The sequence below is a fragment of the Photinus pyralis genome, unplaced genomic scaffold, assembly GCF_008802855.1.
Source record: "Photinus pyralis isolate 1611_PpyrPB1 unplaced genomic scaffold, Ppyr1.3 Ppyr1.4_LG9, whole genome shotgun sequence".
Taxonomy (NCBI): Eukaryota; Metazoa; Arthropoda; class Insecta; order Coleoptera; family Lampyridae; genus Photinus; species Photinus pyralis.
In genome coordinates this window covers 18,628,038-18,652,321 of record NW_022170878.1, presented here as the reverse complement: position 1 = coordinate 18,652,321, position 24,284 = coordinate 18,628,038, and the positions used below count along the sequence as shown (strand labels likewise).

At 36.4% G+C, this 24,284-nt stretch overlaps 3 protein-coding genes across 6 annotated transcripts; 2 read left to right on the top strand and 1 right to left on the bottom strand.

The window, feature by feature from the left end:
- Nucleotides 1–292: 292 nt before the first annotated feature.
- On the bottom strand, nucleotides 293–5,396 carry LOC116180504 (protein halfway). 2 transcript variants are annotated; one of them, XM_031500516.1, is made up of 8 exons: nucleotides 5,311–5,396; nucleotides 4,934–5,184; nucleotides 4,576–4,887; nucleotides 4,368–4,528; nucleotides 2,938–3,108; nucleotides 2,730–2,888; nucleotides 1,042–1,152; nucleotides 293–991 (listed from the first exon to the last, which is right to left on the bottom strand). In XM_031500516.1, exons 2-8 carry the CDS (start codon nucleotides 5,169–5,171, stop codon nucleotides 713–715), a joined length of 1,431 nt encoding a protein of 476 aa, XP_031356376.1. In that variant the 5' UTR covers nucleotides 5,172–5,184; nucleotides 5,311–5,396; the 3' UTR covers nucleotides 293–712. The 2 variants fall into 2 exon arrangements, with proteins under 2 accessions (XP_031356376.1, XP_031356377.1); XM_031500517.1 differs by having other exon boundaries at nucleotides 5,323–5,394.
- A 1,422-nt stretch (nucleotides 5,397–6,818) lies between these two features.
- LOC116180945 (actin-related protein 2) lies at nucleotides 6,819–8,883 on the top strand. 3 transcript variants are annotated; one of them, XM_031501135.1, is made up of 8 exons: nucleotides 6,819–6,979; nucleotides 7,043–7,153; nucleotides 7,225–7,239; nucleotides 7,361–7,381; nucleotides 7,445–7,603; nucleotides 7,653–7,781; nucleotides 7,952–8,365; nucleotides 8,409–8,883. In XM_031501135.1, exons 1-8 carry the CDS (start codon nucleotides 6,932–6,934, stop codon nucleotides 8,730–8,732), a joined length of 1,221 nt encoding a protein of 406 aa, XP_031356995.1. In that variant the 5' UTR covers nucleotides 6,819–6,931; the 3' UTR covers nucleotides 8,733–8,883. The 3 variants fall into 3 exon arrangements, with proteins under 3 accessions (XP_031356995.1, XP_031356996.1, XP_031356997.1); XM_031501136.1 differs by lacking the exon at nucleotides 7,361–7,381; XM_031501137.1 differs by lacking the exons at nucleotides 7,225–7,239; nucleotides 7,361–7,381.
- A 1,889-nt stretch (nucleotides 8,884–10,772) lies between these two features.
- On the top strand, nucleotides 10,773–17,155 carry LOC116181416 (rac GTPase-activating protein 1-like). The gene is made up of 7 exons (XM_031501783.1): nucleotides 10,773–11,285; nucleotides 11,332–11,500; nucleotides 15,327–15,601; nucleotides 15,646–16,068; nucleotides 16,308–16,558; nucleotides 16,605–16,901; nucleotides 16,952–17,155. Exons 1-7 carry the CDS (start codon nucleotides 10,881–10,883, stop codon nucleotides 17,001–17,003), a joined length of 1,872 nt encoding a protein of 623 aa, XP_031357643.1. The 5' UTR covers nucleotides 10,773–10,880; the 3' UTR covers nucleotides 17,004–17,155.
- The last annotated feature ends 7,129 nt before the right edge of the window (nucleotides 17,156–24,284 follow it).

Below are 24,284 nucleotides of genomic sequence, written 5' to 3'. Positions count from 1 at the left end.
AAGACTTACGGAAGTTTTGCAAATATAATTGCTCGTTATGAACATGAAGTGATAATGTAGCAAAACGCGATAAAATAATAAAAACGCTAGCAAACAGTTGTCAAATTTGACGTGTCGCAATATAAACATAAGCTTTTCACTAAAGATTTTTGTTTTTATTTTTTAAATAAGGCACAACTCTGCATCAAGAACCTATATTTTGTGAAATACGTTTATTGTGATTTAAAATCATTTACTACAATACACAACCAGAAACTTGTAGCATCACGTGCACTTTAACTAAAAAGATCAGTAAATTTGCCAGTTTTTATTAGGATTATAAAATACTAAGCACAAATATATAGGTACATAAAAATATACATGCAATATCGTATATAAATATTTGTACATAGATTACAAGGCACATTTATTAAATAGGAGCATTATCAAATGTAGGTACATACGTAAATCAGTAATCTGCGAGGATTGTCGTCTTCAATTCCACGTACAAGTAAGCATTGTGATTTAGGTTTCTGATTGAATCTCGAGAACGTAAACTAAATTGAAATTAGTAAGAGCAATTCTATCACATTTCCCATTGAACTATAGACGTAGGTGTTAGTAATTAATTACTAATTGCACTTTAAGCTTATTTTGTAAGTAAATCACAACCAATTAAATTCTATAACGGAAAATTCACAACCTTTGATACAGCCTTCTTAAAGACGCTCCATTATTCGCATAGCCAGTCGCAGGGCAACTTCGGCATACGGCTGGCGGGCCATGGTAGATATCCGGCGGTTTTGAACACCCAATAGTCGTACGACACCTTCGCGATAAGAAACACGAGCAGCAACACCTCGGCGGTTATAATGAAGTATATATAGTCGGTCCAGTCCTGCGGACCTTTACATAGTATCGTCGGATCCAGATCGAGCACTCTCGACTCCATATTCTCACAGTAGATTTCGTCGAAATCGGGCACGTGCTTCGACTTCAGCGGCAGCCACTCCTACGACATGTTCCGATTAACCTAGGAAGAGAGATGCGCGCGGAGTTTACCTTCAGCACCTTTGCGGTAGTACAGTCGCACTGCAATTTGTTTAATCCAAGATTTACTGTGCGGTACTTGTAATTTCTATCGAAGATGTTTGACAGCAGATAGGGGGGTAACTGTAAAGGGAGGAACTGTAGAAAAATCGGTGTTCCGTTACCAATCTACGCGGGAGCATAGTCAAAAACAAATAATCTGTAAGCTTAAATTGACAAGGCCATTTTCCCATCTTCCCATAGTCCGTCTGCAATCCCGCGCGGCGATGCCAATTTTATAATTACAAATACGCTCAATGACCTATGCTGACATTGAAAATGAAAGATGACACCTTCAAAATAAAATTTTACCAAACATGGAACCGGTGACTTTTAATGACCTTGAAAATGATATAAGCTGAACATGGAGTCATTGACCTTTGATTAACTTCAAAATTAAATGACAGGAAAAAATGGGATGATCTTGGAAATGAAATGACACCGCAAAAAATGCGATCATTGACCTCTACTGACCTTGAAAATGAAATAGGACACAACATGGGGTCAGTAACCTTTGATAACCTTCAGAACGAAGTATGCAATCACAAAAAATGAGGTCTTTGACCTTTAAAAGGCATGAGAATGAAACATGACAACAAAAATTGGAGTAAATTGACATCTGGTGACCTTGAAAATAGAATATGAGACTACAAAAATTGGATCGTTCACCTTTGATATTCTACAAATTAAAACATAATAGCAGAAAAATGGGACCTTTGACATTTAATGACCTTGAAAATAAAATACATTGACCTTCGATAACCATTAAAGGTACCTTAAAAATGAAATAGAACAAAACAGAATGAAATATGATATGTCATCACAAAAAACGAGACCATTCAAGTTTGATAGCCTTGAAAATGAAACATGACACCTCGAAAATTGGCGTAATTGACTTCCGGTAACCTTGACAATAGAATGAGATCGCAAAAATTAGGTTACTAACCTTTTATAACCTTGAAAAAAATATAATACCGCAAAAAAACGGACATTGACCTCTGATGACCTTGAAAATGGAATGACATTGCAAAAACGTCATTGAACTTCAATAACCTTGAATATTAAACGTGACGACACAAAAATAAGGTTGTTTGTATCTGATTTCAAGGCCAAAACCAAGAGCGCTTGGGGAAACAGGCGAGTGCCCTTGAGCGTCACCTTGACCAAGTTTACAATGTCACAGCCGTGTAGCAAGTGCCCTTTGAAAGTCACCTTGACATATTTTACAAGGTCACCGCCAAATATTTTATTTTTTTGTACTTTCTTCAAGTTAGCGAAAAGTGCAACATTTACTTGGTACACATTTGACATTGTATTAAGTGGGATTATTGCGTTCAAAACGAAGCCTCTGTGAGCAGTGCCAACCTAGGCATTCTTTATCGAGTGTGGTATGTTCTTTAATACCCATCTAAACAGTAACAGTTACTGAACTGTAAGCTCGACCTACCTACCACAACATAATCTTGATACAGTTCCAGTCGCATCTCCAGAAGTGCTGAAAATTTAAATGGTACTAATAATAATGAGGTTTAACAGCCTCTTGCCCATCCGTCGACTGGTTTCGCAGCGGAAATGGCACCTATGTAGAGAGAAACAAACGTTTTTGAGGCTCTGTCTTTTTCTCAATAGTTAAGTAGACATTTTTAAAAAACACCTCCTACCATCTTTATCTTGTTGTTCTTCAGGCTGAGCTCTTTAAAGTTGGACATGAACTTCGAACCTTCCAGCGGCAAAATTGAAGTGATCTGATTGTTGTCGGCGTACAGCTCGCGCAAGTTCTGATAAGACACTTCGTCGTTCAACAGCTCCAAGGATGATATCTGCACAATTCTCGTGAAAGAGAACAATCATAGCACGTAAGGCACTTACATTGTTGTTCGACACATTTAAGGCGATCGTATGAGGCGGTAGCACTAACGGCAGCGAAGTCAATTTCAAATTGGAGCAGTTTACGAAAAGAGCGAACGTCGGCGGTTTTCCGGGAACGATATCCAAACGGGACGGCTCACAGGTGCAATTGATGATGCAATCTTTACGCAACTGAAAATCATTACTAGCACTGTATATTTTTGAGTCAGCAAAAGCTTCGTTATTGAGATATAATTTTTTTTCACATTGAAAGTAATTTTTCGAATTTAGTAAGCATAGGAAACTTTACACATGTACCGCTTAATAGTGAACTTGAACAACGATGTCTGGCGATAACGGGCCATATCAAGCAAGAACGTTCTCTTCGGGCCTAAAAATTTCAACGTTGCCGATCACGTGACAGAAATGCGGGTTTCTTATTGGCTTAAAGGGGTACCCGCGTCGCAATTGTTTCGTTCAGAAAATTGGGTCTGTATTACCAGACGACATTAAATAGTGAAGGCGGTAGGAGAAAGAGAGATTGTTCCACCTGTTTGGAGAGTCAAGTATTTGAAATTGGAATTTTCTTTTTCTAAGAAATCAAATATATAGCGGGTTGTTGTGTTTCAGGTTGTAATATGCATGCATTATTGTTTACAGGGCATTTTTTAACCATTCTTGGGAGTAGTCAGAATAATGTTTATTTTGTGCGTGTTTCATTGCACACCCCCGAGACGAAATATTATTATTGATCGATTGATATGTGCCCTTTCATATATATTTTTATGAAACATGACAGAACTATGCAAAGTTAGGTTATAAAAGAATAACAACTGTTTTTAGTTGTCATTTTTTAAAGTTGACAGCAAATTTGGCCCAAAAATGGCGGATGATTGCGGTACGCCCCCTAGCGGCCATTTCAGAAACTTAAAAATATTTGCCCGGTTTTTCTTGTGGCCGTTTTAGTAATAACTTTTTTTACTTTAAGCCTTTTCGATGGATAGGCTCTCAGATACAGTACCTCGCATTCTTAATAATAATAATATAATAATAATATATATATTCATTGTGCTAGTACATTAAAAGTAATGTTTACACGCGTCATAAAAGCAGAACAATACATATAAATATAAAACACAGAGACTTGCTATAGCATAAAACATAAAACGTAAACTCTAAGAAATATTAAAATTTATAATTTAACGTCAATGTTAAGAAAATCTTTAATATTGTATAAGGGGTTTTCAGTTAAAAAAGCCTTTATTTTTTATTCTTAGTTGGCCACCCTGTACATTGTAGATCAGAAATAAAAAATGAAGCCGGGATGCCCCTATTGGTCAAAATCCTATAATTTCGCAATCTTGTGACAATTTTCCTCACAGTGCCAGTGGTTATAGGTACAAACATCAATTAGTGGATTAGTGCAAGTAGCAATTTATTTTCGAACTCACCACGTGGACGCTAACGACCTGATTTAAGGGAACAAGCTCGGTCGAATTAAACCACTGGAATGTATTCGAAGACATGCAAAACGTATCATTCTCGTTGTTGAAGTGCAGTTCGGTTCGTTTCAGCGCGTCGACCAGATGCGAACACAAAAGCTGCTTGTTTGCTGAAAAGTTATCGAGTACAGCCCGGCCACAACGGGAAATTACTAACCAGAAATATCCAAAGTGACTATGCCCTCCTTCTTCAGTCGCGGTACGTCCATCATATTATTGTGTGACAAATCGAGGACGCTCAGATTGTATAGGTTGACTAGGGAACGATCGTCGAATTTGTCGATGGAGTTCGATGAGAGATTCAAGCACGAGATCGTCGTGTGCTTACCGAACTCGCCCACCACACGATTGATTACACCGTCCGTTATGGACAACGATAAAAGCTGACGCCAAGTCGAGAATGTCACGTTGAGAACGTCTAAAGTCGCATTTCTGATGTGCAACTCAATAACTTTCCCGTTCTTAATGTCTGCAAGTTAGAGAGATAAAAGGGCTGAACATGCCACGTGTCTTACCGGCGCACGACAATCCCTTTGTGATCAGCGACTTGTCTACGTTACAGCAAATGGCAGCCCTACTCGATATACGTCTACAGTGGCAAGTGTCGGAAGGGGGCGGACAAGCGCTTTCGGGTTGGTGGAAGCATTGAGTGCCCTTACTTTCGTTGATTGTCTCTATTGCGGCCTCCTCGTTTAAACGTCCCCAACATGATGTTATAATTGCTACATCGATAACTAGAGAGAGTAAATTCATTTGGAATCCTAACCTAAAAAAATTACTTCGTTAACGCTCACATTTTTTTTATTTTTATTATTATTTGAGGTAGCCTGTTTAATAAGTGAATGTTCTTAAAAGTAAATAATTAAATAAAAAACTTAAAGTAAGTAATTACTTTTGGATTAACCTAATCTTTTTATTGTAAACACATGACGCAATAGATGTGTGGTTATATATATGGTGGTTATGGTATGGTATAAGCGCGTTTCTTTTGCATTCCAATGGTATTTACCACAACCGAGTCTCACTATAATTTCAATTTTCTTTGTCTCACAGTTTCAGATTAATTCCCGATAAATTTTCCCGATAAATTTTGGTGCAGTCGATTTTTGGGAAAAAAGGAAGGTAATAATACACTGCCTTTTTTTTGCCCAGAAAAAAAATTGTCTCAGATCGACCGGAAAAAAATATTTTCTTATAGAATGTGTACTGTAGAATCCATAATTTCAAACAGTTCCAAAATTGGGCTACTAGTTCAAAAGTTACAGCCCTTTGAATTTGTTTCTAGTCTATAACTTTTGATTGAGAAGTCTGATCGAAAAAGTACAAATTGATTTGGATTCTACGCACCCAAATTAATAAGAAAAAGTTTTTTCCCGAGAAATTTTGGTGCAGTCGATTTTGGGTAAAAAAGGAAGGTAATAACTGCCTTTTTTTGGCTAGGAAAAAAAATTGTCTCAGATCGACCGGAAAAAAATATTTTCTTATAGAATGTGGCCTGTAGAATCCATAATTTCAAACAGTTCCAAGATTGGGCTACTAGTTCAAAAGTTACAGCCCTTTGAATTTTTTTCTAGTTTATAACTTTTGATTGAGAAGTCTGATCGAAAATGTACAAATTGATTTGGATTCTACCCACCCAAATTAATAAGAAAAAGTGTTTTCCCGAGAAATTTTGGTGCAGTAGATTTTTGGTAAAAAAGGAAGGTAATAACTGCCTTTTTTTGAGCCCCGAAGCAAAAATTGTCTCAGATCGACCCGGAAAAAAATTTTCTTATAGAATGTGGCCTGTAGAATCGATAATTTCAAACAGTTCCAAGATCGGACTACTAGATCAAAAGTTACAGCCCTTTGAATTTTTTGTCGAAATTGGTTTTTTGCCCATAAATATACCTATTATTCAAAGTTTTCGTTGACTAATTAAAGCAAAAGCAATAAAGGGGCCCGTCAGCAGTAAGAAATAAAATACCGTTCTAATCTAATCTTTTTCGCCTGTACAATAATAAATAGATAAATGACTACCAGCATCAGCAACCTGCAACCCAATTTCTATTTCTTAACCCCCACCCCCTCCCCCTTCTAGTACGCACTGGGTGACTGTATGTGCCACGAACTTGTTTATTCCCCCCCCCCCCCCCCCCCCCCCCCGAATACATTTCTACGTACGCCACTGAATAACCACAATTATTATTGATGTGAGGGTTGTTATCTGATCCCTTCAGGATTTTTGTGCTTCCCTAATTAGTTTTTAGGGTAATTTTAGATCGAAAAACCAACAACTTAGATACTTTTGGAACTTTCTTCCTGTAGTTCGTTAGGGATTAACTATCTTGTCTCTACGGGATGAAGGTGTACCCTTGAAGCACCCTGTTAATTCATTGGCCTACAGATCTCTTCTTTATCGATCGTACGCCATAAACAACCGAAACGTCAGTGGAGTTCTGTTTTTAGGTGTGGTTAGGAAGTTTGCCATGATTCATAAGTAAAATAGAACGGTCCGATTTCCGCGATCTACGATGGATAGTCAAGGTAGAAAAGTAATTGTGTGCGATAACGGAACGGGGGTGAGTTATTTTTAATTGATGCGAGCGGGGGGTAGTTAAATCTAACATAACCTCCTCACGCAGTTCGTAAAATGCGGATACGCCGGCAGCAACTTTCCGGCGCACATCTTCCCGTCAATGGTCGGCAGGCCGATAATACGTGCCGTCAACAAGATCGGAGACATCGAAGTTAAGGTACGACTAGCTTTAATTAATATTGAAGTGCGAATCGGTTATCAAAGTGTAACGTTCTGTTTCAATTCTAGGGTTATCATGTAGAAGTAAGTGATACGTTACTTAATAGGAATGCTTTGTGTTTGCATTTTACCGTTGTTTTTTTCTGCATGCTTAAATTTGTTTTTAAATCACTTACATTTTTACTAACTATTTTTCATGCATCAGGGTGTTGCAAGTACGTTACCTGTGAGTACACTAACCGTTGGCCGTATGTCTCGAATTACTAATTAATTTGTCTGTGACTCGCAGGATTTAATGGTCGGCGACGAAGCATCGGCGCTACGGTCACTTTTGGAGGTGAACTATCCCATGGAGAACGGAGTCGTGCGTAATTGGGATGATATGTGCCATGTTTGGGATTACACATTCGGACCGAAAAAGATGAACTTGGACCCAAAAGAAACAAAGGTAGAATTCATTCGTAAGCTCCTGCGAATGTGACCACAGTGATTCACAGATTCTACTGACTGAGCCGCCAATGAATCCAATCAAGAATCGGGAGAGAATGATCGAGGTCATGTTTGAAAAGTACGGGTTCGCTGGCGCATATATTGCCATACAAGCTGTACTGACACTCTATGCTCAGGTTAGCACAAACTGATCCGTTTACACCATTAAGGCTCCGTTTACATTTGATGGAATCAAATATTCGTATTGAAACTGATCATAGTCCATCTTTTTGTTAATAGAGGGCACAGCTTGTGAACGATTATAAATTAATTAGTACAGACAGTCATTTTACATGACCATTTACAGGGATTGCTTTCTGGAGTGGTCGTCGATTCCGGTGATGGTGTAACCCACGTGTGTCCCGTATTTGAGGCATACGCCCTGCCACACTTAACGACACGATTAGACATCGCCGGCAGAGATATTACGCGCTACCTCATCAAACTGTTGCTTTTAAGGGGGTACGCATTCAATCACTCCGCAGATTTCGAAACGGTGAGGATGATGAAGGAGAAATTGTGCTACATCGGGTACGACATCGAAACCGAGCAGAGGCTGGCATTGGAAACGACGGTACTTGTCGAAGCGTACTCGTTACCCGACGGGCGAGTCATTAAAGTGGGCGGTGAGAGGTTCGAGGCACCCGAGGCTTTATTCCAACCTCATCTCATCAACGTGGAGGGACACGGGATTGCGGAGCTCGTCTTCAACACGATACAAGTAAGCTGATCTCCGTTTGCAAAGAAAATGACATCGATTTTAGGCTGCCGATATCGATATGCGTTCCGAACTCTACAAACATATCGTGTTGTCTGGCGGTTCGACGATGTATCCGGGACTTCCTTCGCGTTTAGAACGCGAAATAAAGCAGCTGTACTTGGAAAGGGTGCTGAAGAATGATATCGATAAGCTACATAAATTTAAGATAAGAATCGAAGATCCTCCAAGGCGTAAGGATATGGTATTTATTGGGGGTGCGGTTTTGGCCGAGGTCATGAAGGATAGGGACAGCTTTTGGATGTCAAAACAGGAGTACCAAGAGCAGGGTCTACACGTATTGAAAAAATTGAGTACCCGAGCAGAATAAGTCTTATATGATTTTCGATCGATGTGTAATTTTCAACTGCAATTATTTGTACATTCCAATTTGCATTGTGGAAATTACTAGGCATAGATATTTTTTATTATAAAATGTTTATAGGATGTATGTGTATAGGAATTAAATTACTTTACCTTTACTCACAGAATACGGCCTTCTCAGAATAGAAACAGCAATGTTACAAATTTGTATGGTATTTTGGCGGAGCCTGGTGGGTGTACTGTGAACTAAAGCATCGAATAAAGTCACTAGATATTTACTATATTTAGTGACTTTAGCATCGAAATCAGAGTAGCGCCATCTGGTGACCAGCTTCTAAAGTCATGAAGTAATTTCCCAAATTCGATATAAATCATAAATATTGATAAAGAATACACAGTTGTTACATTAAAGTGTATTTAGATACAATCACATTACATTATTTAACACAGAGAACTTAAATTACATGTTTACAAATTACATATAAAACTCGGAAGTGAATGGAACTTACGGTTTGTAGATGTTAACACTTTGAAGAAAGATCCTTACATAACAATTTGTCGTACGAAATATTTGGTTTTAATTGCTGTTTGGACTACATATTTTTGTTAAAAAATATCTTTAGAACTAAATTTTTTGTTCCAAGAGGTAATAAAACCGTTTCAGCAAATTGTCACACAAGTTTTTGACAACAAATGTTAACTTGATTCTGGTGCTTACTTGTTACTTGAGAAGCGAGGGTGGAAGTTGTTGAATTATCTAAAACGTATTTTGTATTCATTGTCTAAAAGGAATTACAATATAAGTATCTACGTCTATATAAATATAAAACTCAAGTCTACTTTTGCGCCTATACCGTTGGTAATTTATAAATCTTCATTAGTGTAACCCAAACGATCCATTATTGACGAGAAGTGTAAGTTCAAGCAGCGAAAATTTGAATTTTAAACAATATCATAATAAAAACAAAAGAATAACATCAAGCGACTTAATTTTTTTATCAATTTGCCACAAGAAGTAACTATAACATGGAATATCTCGGAAACCGTTTAAAGCAGCTTTTCATAATTTGTATCAAATTGAAGGTCTGGGAAAAAGGAAAACAACGGTGAAGAACAAAATGGGGGGTGCCATTTGAAAAAATGGAGTTACGGATATTTAAGTTTAAACGTTGAGAGCTTTAAAAAAGTGTTGTAGTCTCACTTTTTTAGACTGTTACGCACACCATAAGAAAATTCGATCTTTCTTTAATAAATCAGTGTAAACTGTGTCGCAATATCTCTCACCGTTTTCGAATAATAAATTTTTAAAATTACCCCTGCAAATTCAATTTTTGACATAAACACTTGAATATCGGCGAAGCCCTTGGAGTAAAGGGTCAACCATGGGGTATCGTTGTACTCCAAATTCTACGTAGAAACTGAAAATGTAGAAAAAATAGGGGGTCCCTATTTAAAATAACAAAGTTGATGGCTACTTCCGGAAGTGACGCCATCTTGACAATATTTTAGTTCAATTCATCATGTGCCAAAACCATTAAAGAACTTATCAGTTTATCTTCATTTTCAAAGGTTTTCCATATCTTTATAACTGATGCTCGTCAAGAATGACCCTGTATAAGGATCTGGATCTGGTAAATATGACAACACTGTTCAACTCTTATAAACAAGGAAAACAAAGAACCCCTAAGTATAACTGGTTTCCCTGTTTAAAATAGTCATTATTTACCGCCCGAGGCCAAATATCCTTCAATATTTGTGGTAATTAACCACTTTGCAGTGAATGCAACACACCTTACACCAATTTCAGGTTTTTTATGTAGTTATACTTCTTTAAAGTGCTTATTCAATGGCTTTGCGTAAAGCCCAAACTCAAGGAAATACCAGAGACCATGTCTCTGGGAAATACTTATGTCGGCTGGTGGAAAAGGTATGAGATGAAAAATCGGAGACGGTTTTTCAATGACAATCTTTAGGTACAATGAAATTTGTTCCTATGAGAAAAGCCGTTACCAATACGGACAGTGCCGATCGCGATAACAAGAACCGAAATTTGACGAGCGAGCAGTTTAAAATTTGGTCAAACGCACAGAACAACAGAGCCCGTCAACCGTCATTTAAGTTTTTGTAATTTTCATCTCGAAGCCTAAATTAGAAAATGCACAAGAAGCAGTACAAAACCCCGAAACCGTCAAAAATGCGTGCAACGCCGGCGACCGCAAGAGAAACAACAGACAGCGGAGAGAGCTCCACAAGTTGTTCTTCAGAATCCTCAAGGAATAACAATGGCGAATTGAGTATTGTGGCGGAATACGATGCGATGATACGAACGTACAAGCAGTACATTTCTTTCCTGGATGTTACCGAAGAGTTTGAGGACTTCATCGAACAGGCCAAAGGAATTAACATGCAATGGTTAAAGACGAAAAACGAGGTGGAACGGTTGCGGATGGATAACTCTAAGATAACCGAGGATTACGAAGCTAAATTGCAGGTGGCACGCAGAATGCTCGATCAGGAGAAGAGGCGTTCGCGACGCTTAGAAGACGAACGTGACGAATTAGTAAGTCGAATCCTACTAAACTTTCGCTTTCACTAGATCTTTGCAGGGTCGTAAGATGGACACAGCCGCTCGACTTCTATTTAATAAACAAAATCATTTGCCTGACCCCTTACTCCGAGAGTTAAATTTTTTGCAGCGTGAAGGGAGTAACGCCAATGCCATGCTAGATGTTGGAGTACCACAACTGAGTGCCATACAGGAAGTGAATACAACAGGTATGCCGATTTTGTAATCAACAAAAATCCGTTCCTGTCTGCTTGTCTTTGTATTTTAGGAAAGTTTGTTGAGCAACAACTCCTAGTATTCGTGACTTTTGTAGACAGTGTGTCTTATTGAGATAATGGAGGGTGTGTTGTAATCAGTTTTTCTTGATGAATATCAGGGTACTCGCCTTACCTGGAGGCTCGTCAATGATTTTTACTAGTAGGTCAATAATTTGACTTAATTGCTTTCACAAAACAAATGCGGTGAAGCAATTTCTTTCACAGTGGTGTGCTCAGATTAGGGAATGCAATCTCGCAGCAAAATCTCAATCCCGGTATTTGCGGGATCCTTAGATGTTAATCCCGCGGGATCCCGCAAAATTTTAAATAAATTGGCAAATAAGCAATTTTGTGCAGTTAACTTCTGTATTAAAATAAATCCCGCAAAAATTCTGCGGGATCCCGGTATTGCATTCCCTAGTTACAGCCCGTTGAATTTTTTTTGGAAATTGGTTTCTAGTCTATAACTTTTGATTGAGAAGTCTGATCGAAAAAGTACGAATTGATTTGGATTCTACGCACCCAAATTAATAAGAAAAAGTGTTTACCCGAGAAATTTTGATGTAGTCGATTTTTGGTGAAGAAGGAAGGTAAAACACTGACTTTTTTGAGCCCCGAAGAAAAATTGTCTCAGATCGACCCGGAAAAAAATTTTTCTTATAGAATGTGGCCTGTAGAATCCATAATTTCAAACAGTTCCAAGATTGGGCTCCTAGTTCAAAAGTTACAGCCCTTTGAATTGTTTTTCGAAATTGGTTTCTAGTCCATACCTAACTTTTGATTGAGAAGTCTAATCGCAAAAGTACGAATTGTTTTGGATTCTACGCACCCAAATTAATAAGAAAAAGTGTTTTCCCGAGAAATTTTGGTGTAGTCAATTTTTGGTAAAAAAGGAAGGTTATACACTGCCTTTTTTTGATCCCCGAAAAAAAATTTTCTCAAATCAGCTCTATCTGTAACTTGACCAAAGAGAAAAAATACATTGCTGTTTCCCTATGGTGCATTCTACCACTTGGGACACACTGTATAATGACTTACAGACCTTTTTGACTTTTAATTTTTATGTTAAAAATGACATTATTATTAAACATTGAGTAAGGTTTACCACCTTACTATACTGCATTCATTATAAGAAAGTAGTAGATGGCGCTGTGTTTGAAGATAAACACGCACAGGAAAAATATAAAACGGCACCAAATTATTGTAAAGTAGAAATATCAAGCACTGCGAACAGAAATAAATCTTTTACATTAACAGCTAATGACACTTCGGCAGTTTAGTTGGCAATATAAACTACCACTTTACAAAATTCTCCAGTCGTTTTATGTTTCAGCGTTTAAAATGAATACATAATATTTAATTAGACAAACTGCAGCAGCAATCGGGAGTTTCTATGTATCACCCATAAGTATTGTATTGTGTATATTATGGGTTTTTTTTTAAATTTATACAGTTTACATAGGAAAGAATATATAACAATGGTCATAGAGGACAAATAAGAGGAATGATGTACTGCAGACCTCATTGGGTTTCAAAAAATAAGAATGGCATTCAATGCTGTTAAAATCAAATGTTGGTCATTTCAATGTGAAGGTAAAATATTTAAATTATGGGTTCCAGATGTGCAACTATACAAAATTAACTTTGGCATCCATCACTTTGTTGCTGAAAATCGATCAAAAACGTTTTATGCCCAAGTTTGTTGGGAAAATGACTAAACTCTATTGCATGATGCCCAAGGAATGATCCATCTGCATTTTTGGCAACCAAAATATTTTTATCCAAAGGATTTTGATCTTTTGTCCAAAACATTTTGCTCGCCATGGATCGTTTCTGGGGATCGAGTTTGGTATTTTTTTCCAAGAAAAATGGTGCTTAAATAGCGATGTTGACATCTTTTGTTTAAAAATATTTTGGTCATCAAAAATACACAAATACCATTTCTTGGTCATCGAGCAATCGAGTTTGCTCTTTTTCCTAGGAAATTGGTGCGTAAATCGGGATTTAGACCTGCTTTGGGCAATAAAGTAAATTTTTGGTAGTTGAACCTGGAACCTATAAGGTTTTATACACGGTGTCCATTTTTCGAGTGCCACTATGGGGATCTCGCTTACCTGAAGAGATAGAGAGTTGATTAAATGGGGACAAAGTTGCGAATTTTCCTGGTCTGAAAAGAAATTTAAAATATCTTTAGTAGTTTTGAAAATATTGCAAAAAAACGAAACTTTCTGATCTTCGTTTTTAATTTTTTCATGGTAAACTAATCATATTAGACATTTCTAATTAACACATGATTCAGACACTTTTTAATTTTTTCGGAAGTGCTTTGGAAAAACAAAACGCTCTTTTATCGTGAACAAAAGTTTGACAGTTTGATCCATCTGTGTTGAGAAAATTCGATTTTCATCTGAATAGAATTGAACCTTCGTTTTGCGAGAAAATTATAATTCAAATTAGAACAAAAATACATAAGAATAAATAATATTTTCGCAATAAAACAAACACAAACGTAAATGACACTACTTGAAATAAGTCAACGTTTTGTACATAACAAAAAGAACGTTTTGTTTTTCCAAAGCACTTTTTGCAGAAAATGAAAATTGTAATTTTAGGAAAAATGTGTTACTGAACCACCATGTGTGATTATATCGTTGTAAAGAGAAAAAAAGACCTAAAAATGTCAAAATCCAAAACGGCGCCCATAAGAAAAATTAAAGTTGCCACGTGTTTGCCCGTCATCTTAAAAGTTATTTAAAACGGGATGCCATATTCGAAATCTCCATTAAAAAGTGTCTGAATAATGTGTTAATTAGAAATGTCTAGAACGATTAGTTTACTATGAAAAAATTAAAAACGAAAGTCAGAAATTTTCTTTTTTTTGCGATATTTTCAAAACTACTGAAGATATTTTAAATTTCTTTTCAGATTATTATTCAGCACCAAAATTCACAACTTTGCCCTCATTTAACCAAATTTCTATCTCTTAAGATAAGCGAGATCCCCATAGTGGCACTCAAAAAATGGACACCGTGTATAGCGAAAACCGGAAGTTGATACAAGGTCTAAGAACTGATCTATAGCGCGGGGGGTTACCACATTCCCTTTGTCGGTACCCCCTTCCGACGTCTCGTTCACCCGCAAATCCCGAAAAGGTCTCATGGTACTAATTAAAGGTCTCAACGAAAGGAACTGTTTTCTACCGTTCCTGTCTTTATCCCTTATCAAAATTAGGGGGAATATTGGGGGGGCGGGGGCTGACTTTATGCTTTATGATACTCTAGTGAAAGGTCTTAACAAAAGGAATTGACTTCTACCAACTATCGCTTTCCTCCACGACCTATTATTGGGTTCGGTTATAATTCCTCAACACGTGTTACTATCCTTCATGGTATTCTAATGAAAAGTCTCAACAGTAGGAACGAGACATATTTATGGGTGATGTGAAAACTTCAAGTAAATTTATAACAGTCTTACAATAGATTAATTTATAACAGTAATTATTATTTATCACTTCCAATTTATAACATAACACAAGCGCGTCGAAGTTGGAACTGTGTTCAAACGCAATTCGATTTGCTTATATAGTAAACCCGAGTGTTGTCGATTCTGTTCTAGTATATACGCATATTTCCGAGAAAGATTACGTCACATTCGCCTTGGTTCTTTACCACCGATGATTAATCTTTCATGGCGCCTCAATGTCTATCGAGATATCTGGAATGTTCGCTACATTATCTTTATTTGAGAGTTTTAACGTTAAACAAAACGATCATTTTAGGTTCGTTAATCTCAGACTTCAGCTATTCTCGAAGTGAAGACGACTTGGATACATCAGTCGCGTTTTGCAACAAATTAAGTAGCACTATGAAATCACAGAGGCGAAGTGGCGAGTTTGTAACGGAGCCGCCGATAAAGAAGCGTCGCTCCAGCAATAGAGTTGTCGAGATAAATGCGGCAGACACAGTGAGGGCAACTACTACATTAACTGTAAGCAGAGATGGGCCGATTACGGCAACTTCAATAATCGAATCTGTGCCGCCAGAAGCAGCAAAGGTAAACTATAAACTAAAGGAGTCACAACTGTAAGTCTCTTATAGAAAGTCAAGGACTTTCGTCCGAGTGCGCCGCCCGCACACTTCGTTAATAATAATAATAGTATCGCATCCGGCAGCAATATAAACGTTAGGCAGCATCAGTTCCAAAGCAAGATCGTCATGATACCGGAAACATGCGCTCTATGCGATAAGCGAATCAAATTCGGACGTAACGTCTACAAGTGCGTACAGTGCCGGACCCACTGCCATCCCGAGTGCAGGGACCAACTTCCGTTGCCGTGCGTGCCAAACGTAAATACGCCGCAAAAGGGGGCGCTAGTTACGATTAGCGATTACACGCCGACCTCGTCGCCGATGGTGCCCGCATTAATAGTGCACTGCATGAAGGAAGTTGAAAGTCGCGGCCACAACGAGCTTGGTATATACCGAATTCCTGGTTCTGAGAGGGAAGTCAAATCGTTAAAGGTAGGTTAGTTGAAGGCACCTTCCCTATTTTTGGACGCGGTTTTTTTTGTCTTAAACTGTGGCTACATTACTTGTAGGTAGTGTAACTTCGGCCTTTAAAGAAACTAATTTAAATTACAAGGTGACAAACTACTACGCATAATTATTAACTACTTACAACGCAGAAATTTAAAAGAAAATATCTATACAAACGAGTTACAATCAAATTGAGTGACCATTAATTGCATTGGTAATTTTAGGAAAAGTTCTTAAACGGCAAAGGGTTGCCCTGCCTTAGCCAAGTAGACATACACGTAATTTGCGGTACAATCAAGGACTTCTTACGCAACCTTCAAGAGCCGCTGGTCACCTACTCGCGACGGTCCGATTTCATTAAAGCAGCCGAAATGGCGAACAAGAACGAAGCGATTCCAATTCTAAATCAGATTGTTTCCGAACTGCCGCAACCGAATCGCGATACTTTAGCTTATGTGCTATTGCACCTTCAACGGTAAAAGATTCACGTACATCGAATCGCATTAACGCCCAATTTACAGCGTGAGCAACATGCCCGAGTGCAAAATGCCAGCTGATAATTTGGCGAAAGTTTTCGGACCCACGCTCATTGGCTATTCGTCGTCCGATTGTAATTCCGAACAGCTTCTAACCGAAACCAGGCAGCAATTTATGGTGATGGATCAACTGATCGGACTGTCGTCCGATTTTTGGGAATCTTTCCTCGAGTCAAACGGCGAATTCAAAACGCCTATGGGAAAATTGCAGCAGACGCCTAGTACTGATTCATTACTTTACCCTCGAAACAAGGCAGGAATTTTTAGTCCGTACTATATGAAGTGAGTGGGATACAATTGCAATTTCCATTTTTTACCTTTCTCCATTTTAGATTGGGTAAACGAAAGCAGAAATTTTTTCCATCACCCGATAAATATTTGTAGGTATTTTTTTAATTATATGTATATTGTATTAGGCATACTTCACATTTAAGAATATTGTACTTAACATTTTATATAATTTAGTTTTACATTTTCTATAGGTATATGCTATGCTTTTCTATTTTTGTAAAAATGCAATAAAAGATTTCTATGTCTATTCTAGTTACGTTCTCCTAGAAGTCAAGGTTGTTTGAAAAAGTATCAAGAGTTAATTGCAATTGCAACATACATTTGAATCAGAGCTGGGCAGAATACTTTAAAAAAGTATTTGAATACTAAATACTTTTACGTCCAGCACAAGCGAATACTATAGATACAGATACATTGAAAAGTATTCAAATACTTAAAAAAATAAGTATTCAAATACTTTGAAAAGTATTCGAATACAGTAAAAAGTATTCAAATACTTGCCACTCAAATTTATTAAAAATTTAAAAATAAAATTTATAGAATGTGGCCTGTAGAATCCATAATTTCAAACAGTTCCAAGATTGGGCTACTAGATCAAAAGTTACAGCCCTTTGAATTTTTTTTCGAAATTGGTTTCTAGTCTATAACTTTTGATTGAGAAGTCTGATCGAAAAAGTACGAATTGTTTTGGATTCTACGCACCAAAATTAATAAGAAAAAGTGTTTTCCCGAGAAATTTTGGTGTAGTCGATTTTTGGTAAAAAAGGAAGGTTATACACTGCCTTTTTTTGAGGCCCGAAAAAAAAAATTGTCTCAGATCGACCCGGAAAAAAATTTTCTTATAGAATGTGGCCTGTAGAATCCATAATTTCAAACAGTTCCAAGATTGGGCTACTAGTTCAAAAGTTACAGCCCTTTGAATTTTCTTTCGAAATTGGTTTCTAGTCTATAACTTTCGATTGAGAAGTCTGATCGAAAAAGTACGAATTGTTTTGGATTCTACGCACCAAAATTAATAAGAAAAAGTGTTTTCCCGAGAAATTTTGGTGCAGTCGATTTTTGGTAAAAAAGGAAGGTTATACACTGCCTTTTTTTGAGCCCCGAAAAAAAATTGTCTCAGATCGACCCGGAAAAAAAAATTCTTATAGAACGTGGCCTGTAGAATCCATAATTTCAAACAGTTCCAAGATTGGGCTACTAGTTCAAAAGTTACAGCCCTTTGAATTTTCTTTCGAAATTGGTTTCTAGTCTATAAACTTTTGATTGAGAAGTCCGATTGAAAAAGTACGAATTGTTTTGGATTCTACGCACCAAAAATTAATAAGATAAAGTGTTTTCCCGAGAAATTTTGGTGCAGTCGATTTTTGGTAAAAAAGGAAGGTTATACACTGCCTTTTTTTGAGGCCCGANATTGAACTACAATTGCTGTACAGATTTTGCAACACTCCGTCCATCTTGAAGTGCCATTTAGGGAAAACTAAGTCCAAGGCGGCTATTAATCGTATAAATTCAAAAGCAATTTCAAATGAAGTTACGTCCGTGGCGACATCTCAACTAAACTGAAAATACTATAAAATGAAAAAAGTGTATCGATTACCAAGGAGATGGCGCACTTGTACATATCATCATTGAATTTACAATGAAATTATATTTAAACTAATTAATCAAAAACCGGGGCATTGAACTACAATTGCTCTACAGATTTTGCAAGACTCCGTCCATCTTGAAGTGCCCTTTAGGGAAAACTAAGTCCAAGGCGGCTATTAATCGCATAAATTCAAAAGCAATTTCAAATGAAGTTACGTCCGTGGCGACATCTCAACTAAACTGAAAATACTATAAAAAAAAAAGTGTATCGATTACCAAGGAGATGGCGCACTTGGACATATCATCATTGAATTTACAATGATATTATATTTAAACTAATTAATCAAAAACTGGGGCATTGAACTACAATTGCTGTACAGATTTTGCAACACTCCGTCCATCTTGAAGTGCCATTTAGGGAAAACTAAGTCCAAGGCGGCTATTAATCGTATAAATTCAAAAGCAATTTCAAATGAATTTACGTACGTGGCGACATCTCAACTAAACTGAAAATACTATAAAATGAAAAAAGTGTATCGATTACCAAGGAGATGGCGCACTTGTACATATCATCATTGAATTTACAATAAAATTATATTTAAACTAATTAATCAAAAACCGGGGCATTGAACTACAATTGCTCTACAGATTTTGCAAGACTCCGTCCATCTTGAAGTGCCCTTTAGGGAAAACTAAGTCCAAGGCGGCTATTAATCGCATAAATTCAAAAGCAATTTCAAATGAATTTACGTACTTGGCGACATCTCAACTAAACTGAAAATACTATAAAATGAAAAAAGTGTATCGATTACCAAGGAGATGGCGCACTTGTACATATCATCATTGAATTTACAATGATATTATATTTAAACTAATTAATCAAAAACTGGGGCATTGAACTACAATTGCTGTACAGATTTTGCAACACTCCGTCCATCTTGAAGTGCCATTTAGGGAAAACTAAGTCCAAGGCGGCTATTAATCGCATAAATTCAAAAGCAATTTCAAATGAATTTACGTACGTGGCGACATCTCAACTAAACTGAAAATACTATAAAATGAAAAAAGTGTATCGATTACCAAGGAGATGGCGCACTTGTACATATCATCATTGAATTTACAATGATATTATATTTAAACTAATTAATCAAAAACTGGGGCATTGAACTACAATTGCTGTACAGATTTTGCAACACTCCGTCCATCTTGAGTGCCATTTAGGGAAAACTAAGTCCAAGGCGGCTATTAATCGCATAAATTCAAAAGCAATTTCAAATGAATTTACGTACGTGGCGACATCTCAACTAAACTGAAAATACTATAAAATGAAAAAAGTGTATCGATTACCAAGGAGATGGCGCACTTGTACATATCATCATTGAATTTACAATGAAATTATATTTAAACTAATTAATCAAAAACCGGGGCATTGAACTACAATTGCTCTACAGATTTTGCAAGACTCCGTCCATCTCCATAATTTCAAACAGTTCCAAGATTGGGCCACTAGTTCAAAAGTTACAGCCCTTTGAATTTTTTTTCGAAAATGGTCTATAACTTTTGATTGAGAAGTCTAATCGAAAAAGTACGAATTGTTGTAGATTCTACACACCAAAATTAATAAGAAAAAGTGTTTTCCCCAGAAATTTTGGTGCAGTCGATTTTTGGTAAAAAAGGAAGGTAAATAACTGCATTTTTTTGAGCCCCGAAAAAAAATTGTCTCAGATCGATCAGGAAAAAAATTTTCTTATAGAATGTGGCTTGTAGAATCCATAATTTCAAACAGTTCCAAGATTGGGCTACTAGTTCAAAAGGACTGCGTCCATCTTGAAGTGCCCTTTAGGGAAAACTAAGTCCAAGGCGGCTATTAATCGCATAAATTCAAAAGCAATTTCAAATGAAGTTACGTACGTGGCGACATCTCAACTAAACTGAAAATACTATAAAATGAAAAAAGTGTATCGATTACCAAGGAGATGGCGCACTTGTACATATCATCACATAGATATATAAATACCTAGATACAGCCATCCTTAACAAACGTACCTCGGTTTTTAAAAAACATATCAAAGAAATTTGTACATCTCTCCATTACTTTCTAACCAAGAAGAAACATGTTCTATCTCTTTTTATTGCATTAACCACTATGTCGTACGCGAATCGGACGCTTAAAACAAACTTAGCGCGTCCCATAAGTCATGTGACAGTTGACACATTTCACGATCGCGCGAAATCAAATCTAACTAAAAATATTCGCCCTAAACATGATGGGCGGATTTTTCACTAAATTTTATGTAACTATTGCGTTTTCAATTGAATACGGATAACATTAGTGCTTGCCATAATGATAGACGCGTCCAGAATTGTTATTCCTGAAATAGTTTTATTACATAGAGCTACGCCATTCAAATTTGGGACTATGTTTACCTTGTTTGGCATGATGTGCTGCAGCGAATTCATTGCTGGCTTGCAGATTAACAATAAAACCGTAAGTAAGTAAAGTTTATGTTCAACATTTTAATTTTAATTGCATGGTTTTCGGCGTAATGGTAACGGAGATTAAGTTGCGACAGGAAGTGAATTCGTTTCCAATTATCATTTTGGCCTATATGATGTTGATGCAGTGCGTTTGTATCATGATCACAAAGAAGGATCCGTGCAATATTCTTAGGAAAACGAGATTTATAGACTGTGTGTGCGTGCAATATCAAATTTTGGTCGCTACGCGTCTTGCTTACCTTTCGGCATATGTCCAATCGGTGGGGTTTCTTTTTGAAATTATAGGGCTAATTGTAGTAAGTAAGCTACACGTGTACATTTATTTAAAATAAATACAACATCTTAACAATGATATCCAATTGGTGATAATACTCATTTAGTGAACATTCATTACGTTTGTAAAAGTTCACAATCCGAATCATCATCAGATGAAACTGACAAATCCGAATCATCACTGTCATTATTAACACTTATTATAAAGTTCAGAAACATCAACCAATATAACTTCTCTTTTAAATTAATCACTTTCCACATGTTCACACACTGTCTTCCAGTTGTCAGCTGTAATTTTTTCAAATTCTTCATTTGCCAGCTTTCTAAGTAACATCTTCCATTTTAAATGTAACATTTCTTGCTGCTATGCGATTTAAATAAATAAAAAGNAGGTTATACACTGCCCTTTTTTGAGGCCTGCAAAAAAATTGTCTCAAATCGATCCGGAAAAAAAATTTTCTTATAGAATGTGGCCTGTAGAATCCATAATTTCAAACAGTTCCAAGATTGGGCTACTAGTTCATAAGTTACAGCCCTTTGAATTTTTTTCGAAATTGGTTTCTAGTCTATAACTTTTGATTGAGAAGTCTAATCGAAAAAGTACGAATTGTTTTGGATTCTACACACCAAAATTAATAACAAAAAGTGGTTTCCCGATAAATTTTGGTGCAGTCGATTTTTGGTAAAAAAGGAAGGTAATAACTGCCTTTTTTTGAGCCCCGAAAAAAAAATTGTCTCAGATTGTTGTGTATTTTGAGGTGGCACACTATTAGTTAAATTCACATGTCTTTAGTTTAGTAAACTTTAATTATCCATAACACAGAAGTACAGAGATCTATTTATGTCGAAATTAATATCCTAATTGAAAAGCGATGCGTAATTAACTAAAAAATAATAATTGACAATCCTTTTTTTCCCTAGCAACAGCGCGCTAGATTTTTAGACTTAATTCTAATTTAAATTGAGAACATAATACAGATCGAATCGGAAAAAAAAATTTTCTTATAGAATGTGGCCTGTAGAATCCATAATTTCAAACAGTTCCAAGTTCAAAAGGACTCCGTCCATCTTGAAGTGCCATTTAGGGAAAACTAAGTCCAAGGCGTCTATTAATCGCATAAATTCAAAAGCAATTTCAAAGGAAGTTACGTGCGTGGCGCCATCTCAACTAAACTTAAAATACTATAACGTGAAAAAAGTGTATCAATTACCAAGGAGATGGCGCACTTGTTAATATCATCCCATAGATATATAAATACATAGATACAGCCATACCCCAACATAGTTCAAAAGGACGTACCATCTGTTACCATCACTTTCGGCACATTAATTACGTATAGCGCTATCCTTTATAGAGGTACCCTGAGCATGGAAGACAAGATTCGCATTATTTATTATAACTGTCAATCAAATTGTTAGCACAAATCACAAAGAAAATGATCAGATTTGGGACTTTACAACATAAATAAACCGCCCTTTTATTTATTTAAATCGCTTAGCAGCAAGAAATGTTACATTTAAAATGGAAGATGTTACTTAGAAAGCTGGCAAATGAAGAATTTGAAAAAATTACAGCTGACAACTGGAAGAAAGTGTGTGAACATGTGGAAAGTGATTAATTTAAAAGAGAAGTTATATTGGTTGATGTTTCTGAACTTTATAATAAGTGTTAATAATGACAGTGATGATTCGGATTTGTCAATTTCATCTGACGATGATTCGGATTGTGAACTTTTACAAACGTAATAAATGTTCACTAAATGAGTATTATCACCAATTGAATATCATTGTTAAGATGTTGTATTTATTTTAAATAAATGTACACGTGTAGCTTACAACAATTAGCACTATAATTTCAAAAAGAAACCCCACCGATTGGACATATGCCGAAAGGTAGGCAAGACGCGTAGCGACCAAAATTTGATATTGCACGCACACACAGTCTATGAATCTCGTTTTCCTAAGAATATTGCACGGATCCTTCGTGATCATGATACAAACGCACTGCATCAACATCATATAGGCCAAAATGATAATTGGAAACGAATTCACTTCCTGTCGCAACTTAATCTCCGTTACCATTACGCCTAAAACCATGCAATTAAAATTAAAATGATGAACATAAACTTTACTTACTTACGGTTTTTTTGATATTCTGCAAGCCAGCAATGAATTCACTGCAGCACATCATGCCAAACAAGGTAAACATAGTCCCAAATTTGAATGGCGTAGCTCTATGTAATAAAACTGTTTCAGGAATAACAATTATGGACGCGTCTATCATTATGGCAAGCACTAATGTTATTCGTATTCAATTGAAAACGCAATAATTACATAATATTTAGTGAAAAAACCGCCCATCATGTTTAGGGCGAATATTTTTAGTTAGATTTGATTTCGCGCGATCGTGATATGTGTCAACTGTCACATGACTATGGGACGCGCTAAGTTTGTTTTAAGCGTCCGATTCGCGTACGACATAGTGGTTAATGCAATAAAAAGAGATAGAACATGTTTCTTCTTGGTTAGAAAGTAATGGAGAGATGTACAAATTTCTTTGATATGTTTTTTAAAAACCGAGGTACGTTTGTTAAGGATGGCTGTATCTAGGTATTTATATATCTATGATATCATCATTGAATTTATCAATGATATTATATTTAAACTAATTAAACAAAATCCGGGGCATTGAACTACAATTGCTCTACAGATTTTGCAAGACTCCGTCCATCTTGAAGTGCCATTTAGGGAAAACTAAGTCCAAGGTGGCTATTAATCGCATAAATTCAAAAGCAATTTCAAATGAAGTTACGTACGTGGCGACATCTCAACTAAACTTAAAATACTATAAAATGAAAAAAGTGTATCGATTACCAAGGAGATGGCGCACTTGTTAATATCATCCATAGATATATATCATCATTGAATTTATCAATGATATTATATTTAAACTAATTAAACAAAGTTCCAAGATTGGGCTACTATTTCAAAAGTTACAGCCCTTTGAATTTTCTT